At 38.9% G+C, this 10,076-nt stretch overlaps 1 protein-coding gene across 2 annotated transcripts in view; it reads right to left on the bottom strand.

Annotated features, from left to right (window-relative positions):
* Positions 1 to 929: 929 nt before the first annotated feature.
* Positions 930 to 10,076, bottom strand: part of LOC114025554 — a 76,663-nt gene continuing 67,516 nt past the window's right edge. For both annotated transcript variants that reach the window (XM_027839013.1, XM_027839014.1), the window contains 2 exons: positions 9,908 to 10,049; positions 930 to 1,915 (listed from right to left, as the gene is read on the bottom strand). In XM_027839013.1, coding sequence (XP_027694814.1) covers positions 1,911 to 1,915; positions 9,908 to 10,049 — 147 coding nt within the window. In that variant the 3' untranslated portion in view covers positions 930 to 1,910. The remainder of the gene's footprint in view (positions 1,916 to 9,907; positions 10,050 to 10,076) is intronic.

Here is a 10,076-nt window from a genome sequence, read left to right as displayed (position 1 = left end):
TTCCAGCTAATCCTTTTAGTGCCAATGTAAAGCAAGTGCTCCTAAATGACAATTAACTAGTTAATAGCTAAAACAAAGGCAGTCCCAAGTGGTCCGTGGCCTTTTAGCATCAGAAATGCTGGCTTGAGAAAGCCTTAAGCCTATTATTCTCCTTGCTCTGAAATCTGGAATCCTGAAAGCATGACCTTAAAGTGGGCGCAGTGGAATGAGTGCTCATTCATAATTGGCTTTTACAAAAGTGAAATTTCCTTGGCATGACAGTGGGAAGAACACCAGACTTAGTCATAGCATCATAGATTTATAGCTGAACACGACCTCAGAAGCCATCAAATCAATCCTCTCTCCCTCTACCCCCCACTTTGCACATGAGGAAACTGAAGCTGGGAGAGTTTATCTGAAAAGCCTAGGGTTACACAGCTAGTAAATATTTGAGCCCGGATTTGAAGCCAGGCCACTTATTCAAGTCTAGTACCCTTTACCCCAGTATTATGCCATCATAAGTCTCTCTCTCTGATCTCTCATAAGCCCTGGGTTTAAGTCCAAACTTCATCACTTACTAGCCTAGCTATATGATCTTGAGATATTTCCCCTCTCTGGACCAATTTCATCATCTGTAAAAGGAAGATAAAACTCTCTACAGGGTTTAGTTTAGATCAGACATTCATACTTGGAGACTGTAAACTTTAAAAAATATTTTGATAACTGTATTTTGATGCAAGTGGTTTTCTTTGTAATTATATATATATATATATATATTTTATTTTAGTCATTTAAAAACAAAAGGGTACATAGACTTCACTACACCAAAGGAGTCCATGTCACAAAAAAGTTCAGAACCCCTGGTTTAATAATAAATGCAAAGTGCTCCATAAACCGACACTATTTTCACTGGTGGATTTAGTAATGAATTCCCCAAAGCAAATAAGTGCTTGGATTCAAGCAAATTTATTAATAAGAAAGAAAATTAACGACATTACATTAAATCAAGTTCAAAAGTTTGATTACAGTATTTATCAGTACCCTGTTCCGTGTCATTGCCAGAATAAGTTATGAAAACCTATGACTGAGTGCTCATGGAATGCTAGTATTCACTAGGGAGCTCCCCAGGAATATTAATTCAGGAGGTTCCCACTAAACCTCAAAATTTGAATCTAGTTTATTTGCAGTATTTAAAAAAAAAACAAAACACTTGATAACAAGAAAATCTCAAGAGATCTTCCCCACTTTTTGAAAATGCTATGGCTGCCTGAGCAAACAACAACCCCAGACTCTCCCCAACCCTGGTAGGAAGTTGGGACAGCTGAGGTCAAGGAAGCCATGTGCAGTAAGTCAGGTCACTTGTTCTTTTAAGCTGGTGGCGAAATGGAATTTGATGGCAAAATACAGCTGGAAGAAACCTGAGCTGATGGGATTAATAACTAAGACAGCCTTCCTGATACCCACTCCTCCTTACTGCTGACACAATTGATCCAGAACCACGGCATTTCATATAGTAGGTGCTCAGTAAATATGCGATGAATAAGTCATCTTTCGAGCCAAAGCAGATTGCTCTCTTTTTTTCACCCTCTGACGTGCCAGAAGAGAGTTTTGGGGGCTAGAGTGAGCACAGGAGAATCCCAGTGTCTTAGGCTCTTACAGCGGAGGAGGAAGAGATTCACTGAAACCTGTTGGGGGAGGCTCCCATGTCCTTGGCCATGCATGTTACTTAAAAGAGCGATAAATGGCTGCCCTTCAGCAGGCCATAGGCATGCTCATTTTCTTCATTCTCTCGGGTGCCTGTGTTTTCTCCCCTTGCTAGGGATGATTCTCTACAAGACTACGGCTGCTTGTTGGATGTTAGAGCTGGATAATGTCACAAGGCGAAAGAGTTTGCCATCCTTTGTCAGCCTATGGCTGCCCTGAGCAGAATCTCACACTGCAAAAGAAAAAGAAAATAGAAATGAGGCCCTTCTCCAGGGCAGAAGGAACAATGCTAGTCCTAACAGGCCTTAGCATCTTGCACTGCTGCCAAAGGCATCACAAAATTATCTTCTGTTGGTCTTCAGTAAATCTTCTATTGTACTCCAGTATAAACATTAAGTCTACAAAGTCTTTGCTCTTTAGGAATCACAACTTTAGAATTGGAAGGAACCTTGGAGCTTATCTCCCTCCTTTCAGAGCTAAGGAAATTGAGACTTTCCTCCCCAATAACACCTCTATGATGCCATAAATATAATATATATAATATACATTCCTATAAATGTAAAATAAAAAGTATAAATTACATTTATAAATAAATACATTTCTATAATATACTGTATATTCTATAAATATAGAGAGAGTTTACCCGACCAGCCTAGGGTTTCACAGCTAGTAAATATCTGAGCAGAGATTTGAAACCAGGCCATTTATTCAAGTCCAGTACCCTTTACCCCAGTATTATGCCACATTAAACTAAGTCCTAGGTTTGCATCCCAACTCAATATAAAATATAAATATTCTATAAATATAAATAATATATTCTATAAATATAAAACCAAACAGATCAGTTAAGATGACATATAATTGCAAGGGTCCCAAATCTGGATTCAGAAGAAGTGAGTTCAAATCTCCCCACTATAACTTACTGCCTGTGTGACTTTGAGAACCACTTTAACCACTCTGGTCTTAATATCCTTAGAGGATGCCTTCTTCCTATGCTTCTCCCTTTTCAGTCCTATGAATCCAGATTGAGGAGGTACTGTCAAGGCACCAGAAGGTTAAACTCATAGGATGAGACTAATAGGATATTAGAATAAAAGGCTCCTTTAGGAGATAACCCGTTCTAACTCCTTCATTATCAAGATGAGGAAATGTGAAGTGCTTACTATGTTTCATTCTCACTAGGCCAGTGAGGAAATGGACTCACTTTGAATGAATCTCTCTCTTAGGAATGATCAATTTCCAGAAACACTAGGTGATTCTGTAGTATCCATTGTACCTTCACTTATTTTTCCTACCCTTCATCAACCTGACAAAAATGATACAAAGCTATTACTTTTCTCAGACTATTCTACAGACCATATCCTAAAGGTACTTGGGGTTGCCTATCATTTTACTTTGGTCTTTTTCTACTGTGTTTTCTATTTTCGGGTCAAAGTGATAGAGGTACATACAAGATAGCTGTAGATCTGTGTGTAGGCTGTGGTTGTTTAGGGTTGGTGCTGGATGGATAGATCTCCTAGCATCCTTCCTTATATAGTGAAACTTCAAAGGTTCACACTCATTAGGCAACAAGTCTCAATGGTATCACTGATGAATATTCATATATATATATATATATATATATACACACACACACACGTATGTATGTATAGATGTGTGTATATGTATATACATGTATTATATATATGATTAAAAAGTATAATTCCCTCCCTCTCCCCAAGTCTTTGGCCTACTTATGGCCCCAGATGAGTTTGTATTGTCAAAAAAAAAAAAATCAGTCTTTGCCATTGAGTTATGAGGATGAGGAAGTGGTATCTTTCCAATAGCATTTGCTATGATGAAACTAGGTGGTGCAGACAATGGAGTGCTGGGCCTGAAGTCAGGAAGACTCATCTTCCTGAGTTAAATATGGCCTCAGACACTTACTAGCTGTGTGACCCTGGGCAAGTCACTTAACCCTGTTTGCCTTTGTTTCCTCATTTGTAAGATGAGCCAGAGAAGGAAATGGAAAACCACTTTAGTATCTTTGCCAGGAAAACCCCAAATAGGGTCATGAAGAGTTGGACATAACTAAATAACAAAAATACTGAAGGTAATACATCTTTCTAGAGGCTGATTCAGAAATAAAGTTGATAGGTGAACTGGCAAAAGGGTGTCAAGTAAGAATGTTGACAATAATGTCATAGAACCAGAAATCATCCCAACTCTAGGCAGAGAAACTTCCCAGGTAAAACCCAAGGCTTTTTTTCCTGACAATTTTTCTAGGTGCTAAATTGCCTTTTGCATGCAAAAGCAAAAGTCCTGAATAGTTGTACAAACTCCTAACTCATACTTTTGCCATCTCCTTGGATACAATCAGGGAATATATCCATTGTCAATATTTTTTTCTTTACAGTTAATTTTTCCAGGCGAAAAAGTGAGATGGCCATGACTTTTAAAATTTTGTTATGATTAACAGTAAGACGAAATGAGAAGCCAGAAGAACTCTGACAAGATACATGTTTCCTAGATGTATCCAAGAAGAAGGCAAAAGATAGAACTTGGGAGTCAAGGCAACTGTAGAAGATTTAACTGTGCATGCAGCAGGTAAATTTAGCAAAATAAATCCAGGCCCTCTATTTCTTGACTTTAGAACACAGCCCAATGGCCACAAGTCTGGTAATCACTCAGAACCTATTGCTGTCTTTCCCTGAGAATAGCCAATGTTGATGAAGACCAGGTTAGACATTTCTCTCCTTTCCTTCATGTGAATGTATGTGGTTTGGCAAAGACAGACTTTTTTTTTTAAATATAAACTCCTCCAGGGCAAGTACTAAATCTGTTTCGTTAACCAGGCACAGCGCCCAGAAAAGTGCCACACATGTGTGTGATCACTTAATAAGTGCTGGGTGGCCTGAAAAGGAGCAGTCCTATTTGTTTTTTTGGTAGAAATGCAGACATTTCTAAAATGCTGACTTTTATTAAACAACTAAGCTGTTGCTCAATGTGTTCAGACTGACTGGTTTAAACTTCCCTGTAATTTTCTGTGCAGAAACCAAAGTGAAACTGGTCTCTACTTTTAGGTCTTAAAAGACAAAGGATGTTTGAGAAGTCCAGCTTAGAAAAAAGATAGAGCTCCAGCTTTTTAAATTCACATTAATTTGGGAGTTTTGTGGAAGTCTTCCTAACTTCAGGCCCAGCACTCCATTGTCTGCACCACCTAGTTTCATCATAGCAAATGATATTGGAATTTTAATTGGACGTGACTGAGAATGACCAAACTAAATGTAAACTCCTGGTTTTCTTGGGCTAAAGATTTTTATATCAGCAAAGTTTTAAAAGTCAAAGCCAACTCCTCTTTCTTCACCTGTAAGAAAAAAAAATGAAAATTAAGGAGAGCTTTGACAACATGTTCCCTAGATGGATCCAAGAGACCAGCAAAAGCTCTGACCATTTTTAGATATTTTAGTTTCTTAACTCCCTTTTCTTTTCCTCTCATCTTTACACTCCACCACAAAACCCCACACTACTGCAGTTTTTTTTGGTATGCTGTTGGTGATACTATGGAGTATCGACCTCCTATGGGACACTTATGGAAAGGTATGGACGATAGTCAGGGGACAGACATGAAAGGGTGAGTTACAATTTGCATCTGTGGATGATGAAATGGGAGAGCTATCAAAGTCTTGACATGTAGGTAGTATAGTAATTTTGGTTGTTGGTGCAGAATAGTTTCCAACTCCACATATTGTGGACTGGGGATAGATGGGTAGAACTGCTATGGTTTCTGGAATCCAAGTTTATGACAATCCCTGAGTTCAGGAAAAGCCAGCTGGTCTGGTGAATTGTGTGTGCAAGGGGACAGCAGGGAAATCTCAAGACTGTTGTGTGAGCTCAGGGAAAACATTTAATATCTCTGAGACTTCCTTGACTTTGCCTTGTAAAGGGGGAGAGTAATCCTTGGCTTCTATCTTGTGGAAAAGAAGAGAAGAGATGGAAGAAACAATAGATGTGAATGGTTTGAGGGAAAGGAGTCATTCTTTGATCCCAAGTTTACTTTTATGGGGAGGGCAGATAATACAGTTATCCTTCCACATCACAGGGGTTAGAGGCTTGGTGCCCCATGATCTGGAAAATCTGCGTAAAATTTTTTGGCCCTCCCTTTGTATCAGAAAAGAAACCTGATTTTTTTTTTATGGAGTGTTTATAGTACCTTATTGTAAAATTTGGGTTAAGTATTTGGTCATAGGCTATATGTAGGTCAATGTTAAGTAAAAATAAGTTTTCTGTGTTGTCTGCTTCCACAAAACTCCCAAAAAATTACCATTTAATTTCTTCTGCCAACCCACCTCTTAATATATTGAAATCTTGGAGGTAAGACATGATGTGGAAGGAATAACTGTATAACTCTGGGAGACTGCTGGATATCAAGATACAAGGAATGTTCCCCCCCCATCCCTGGTGGGATAGGGTGGCTGAGGAAAATAGGGCAGTCTCTTTCCCTCGTCTAAAACCAGACTATACTTCGAATGGAGTATCATGGTGTCTCTCTCTCTCTCTCTCTCTCTCTCATTGTATCTATTGTTCTTTCATTGAATGTCTTCTAGGCAGGTAGCCAGGTTGGCTACTCTTAGTTATGAGCCCCAAGGGAGCAGAGGCTATATCTGTTTCCTTCAATACATAGATGGACAATCCATAGAATTTTCTGGGTTAGATTGCCTCTGGAAAATCACAAAATTCTTTTAATGAATCCAGATCTCTCCTTGGAAACACAGGCCCATCTTTCAAACATGAGTATTCTTCTGGTGAGGTTGTATGGCTGTGAATAAAGGATTGTGGCCTCTGAAGAATTAAAACTAAGGATTGACCATAGGATGATGGAGAGGTACATGGTGGGGTAAGTGGGCTACAAACCATTACAAACAAGACAGCATGAAGGATATCATCAAAGAAAGGTAAGATGGGACAAGAGCAGGCCAGTCACCTAACATTGCCTAAGTAGAGGGATAATTGTCCATGTGTTCCACCCAATGTCAAGAAATCTAAAGGAAGGAACCCAGCATGTTGGGTAGATCTCCTACAGGAGATTTATGGAAAAATAGGTACAATGGTCAAGGTACAGACAAGCAAAGGTGAGTGGCAGTTTGCATCTGTGGATGATGAGACAGGAGATCTATCAAAGTCTTGATATGTAGGAAGCAGAGTAATTTTGGTTGTTGGTACAGAATAGTTTCCAATTCCATATGGTCCATTTCAGTCTTGTGCCCAAGTTCATTTGCAACCAAGACAATTATAGAGAGTTGAAAGGAATCTTCTCACCTTAGTGATAACCAGCTTTTTTTTTGCAGTTATGTGAAATCAGGCTTTTGGAATGATTTAGAGGTAAGTCTTGCTAGGGACTCAAGAGATATGATAAAACTTAAAAGAAATTTTGGGCTATAATTTGACGGAAGGGCTGTAGATAGCAACAAGAGAAAAGGAGTTCAAAAGATAGACTTAAAAATGTCTAAGGGATTTTCTAACTAGTGGACTGGGGTTTCATCATGAAAGAGTTAACACATGGGTTTATCTAGGGGAAAAGGGTGGGCAGGTCCTTTTCTCTACGAGGAAGTAGGTTTATGTCAGCTAAGAACTACAGAAAGAGATAAGGATGACATTAGAGGACAGCAGCTCTAAAGTGTCATAGGCATGTATTAAGCTGTGTGTCACCTACATATGTATTCTCTCCATGCATGTTCCTTATATGTTTTATCTCTTTTTATAATTTATGGGAGAGAATGTATTAGAGGAATATTTTGTTACTTAACTTTCTAATGCTTTTGATAAAATGTCTTTTGCTTCGAGTTATAATGTCTCCTGGTTGGCCTGGCAAGAGTAAATACATCAGTGGGGGCTTTTTGAAGTGTGATTTTTGAATGGATGGATCCTGATGCCCAAGAAGCCACAAACACCAGGTCCTCTTCTAGGACCCATACTATTATAGCACTGGGAAAATAAGTACTCAATCAAGACTTTGTGATTAAATGACTTTTTAATAATATAGCTAATTTCCAATTAGTTCATATAATAAATCCTCTGAAGTGGTTGCATGTATTCCAACTTACACTATTCAAAGTTACAATTATGTAAAATATTGTAATTAGTTCTAGCCCACTGAAAATATGCAGTGCTAAAGAATTTGACCACCTCAGGGGACTCATTATTCTCACTAATAGGGACCTTTACATGATTCTGCCCTGAGGCATAGAGGTAGATGATCTCTTTAGGTCCTTTCCAGCTTAAGAAATAAGCAATTCCAGGATAAATCTTCCTTTGGTTATCTTACTAACTTTGACAAACATCATTCACTAATAGGATGAAAAGATGCTGAACAATTAGTCAAAATGTACTGCAGGTAAACATTTAATAACTGCCTCTGCAAAAAAAAATGCATATATACAAACTGAAAATTTAATAATTGGCAAGCCATTTATAAGCTGGTTCTAAGACTTTCCTTATATACTGTTCCAGAGCTGTCTGTGGTAAACATAGGCTTAGAAAAGACCTTATTGCCATCATTATGACTGCCATCAAAAAGCCTTTATTAAATGCCTATTTCTATCTGATGCCTTGCTTTGAAATGAAATACCTCAATCTTGCAAATGATCTCTGATTTCATTAGTGTGGATACTGTTTCTCCATGCCTTTGTAGATGGTTCAACGAGTTGCCTTGCTCAACAATATTTATCACTTGTTGGTCAACCTTCCAATGTAAGTATCCCTGAGCTAAGCTAGTTTAATTCTTTGGCCACACTGATTGATGGTCCATTGCTAGGCCCCTGCTCAAAGCCTTCCCAATTTGGTAGATCCTTTCATAGCTTGTATTTCATCGATATTCCTTTTGAGAATGTGGGGGTCACCTTCACATTACAATGAGCCCTCAGATTGGGCCTTTAGTGGAACTTAAATGAGGTAATATATGTAAAGTGCTTTGTAACCATAAAGCACTATATAAATGTGAGTTATTATTATTGGACACCATTTAAAGAACACTACATGGAGTCCTTGGCACTTAGAGTCTGATGAGACAAGTATGTAACCTATTACAATGTAAAACTAAGTGGATAGGGGGAGCATTAACATCAAATATGTCAGGACTAAAGTGTATTTGTGGGCAGTAATAAGGATAAGTGCAACCCATTAGCTACCTAATAAAGAACAAATTCTTAGCATTCAATGCCTCCCAAAGTTGGGCCCAGTTTAGGCTTATCTCACATTGCTCTCCTTTTTGTACTCTAATCTCTGCAAGTACCCCTTGGTTCCAGTCTCTCTATGCTTTTCTTCCACTGTCCTTTCTCCCTGGAGTACGCTTCCCACCCTGTTCTGCCTGTCGGCTATCTATCCATCTTTCAAGGCCCAGCTCAAAGTCATTACCTCATTTACCAAACATTTATCAAATGCCTGCTATGCTTTGTATCTCATTGGAGATACAAAGATGACATGAGAAATCTCAAAGAACTCACATTGCCTTGCTGGTGCAGTGGATAAAGTGTGCCAGTTGTGAAGACCTGAGTTTAAATATAATTTCAGATACGTACTATCTGTATCACCCTGGGCAAGAGGCAACCTTTGCCTGCCTCAGTTTCCTCAACTGTAAAATGGGGATCATTAATAGCACCTCCCTCTCAAAGTTGTTGTGAGGATCAAATGAGATAGCATGCTAAAGTGCCTGGCACATAGTAGGCACTTAGGAAATGCTTGTTCCCCCACGCACATTCTAATTTGTATTTAATTCATTCATTCAATAAGTATTAAAGTGGGATACAAAAAGAAATCTCTTAAGAAAGTTATACACGGGGAAGCAGAGAATAATATATACATATTCACAGAAAGTTAAGTAAAAGTGTGTACAATGTAATTTGTCAAGGGAAGGGGCATCTATAATTACAATTGTGTCATCTCCTTATTCACCAAAATACTTCTCTCTTTCTACTTTTCTTTCTTAAGGACAGGTTTAATATCTGACATGTAAGACCTTGATATTTGCTGAATAAATGAACAGTTAGGGAGGAGCATCTGGGGAAATTGGTCTTGCCAAACTTTCAACTTTGATCTAATCAATTGGGAGGACAGTTTCTCAAGAGCTGTGTGAATAACCGAAGCTCAAATGAGGTGGGGACAAGAAGGCAGGCAATACAGCCTTCACCATCAGATGGGGTAAGGGGACAACCAGGCAAAGGCAACTTCGAAGAGTTTTAAGGCTTACCACATGGAGGAGGAGTTGCCAGGGGAACGAAGCCTCGGCTGCACAGGTGGATGTAGGCAGAGACCATGCTGCAGGCAGCCTGGAGTTCACTTATCTCACAGGTGTCCCGGATGCACATACTGTAGAACCGGGCAGGATCTACCTGCAATAGAATGCCCCACAGCTGCTC

The sequence above is a fragment of the Vombatus ursinus genome, unplaced genomic scaffold, assembly GCF_900497805.2.
Source record: "Vombatus ursinus unplaced genomic scaffold, bare-nosed wombat genome assembly UNPS02014832.1, whole genome shotgun sequence".
Classification (NCBI taxonomy): Eukaryota; Metazoa; Chordata; class Mammalia; order Diprotodontia; family Vombatidae; genus Vombatus; species Vombatus ursinus.
The sequence above is the reverse complement of the archived record's forward strand: the minus strand, read 5'-3'. Positions and strand labels throughout refer to the sequence as shown.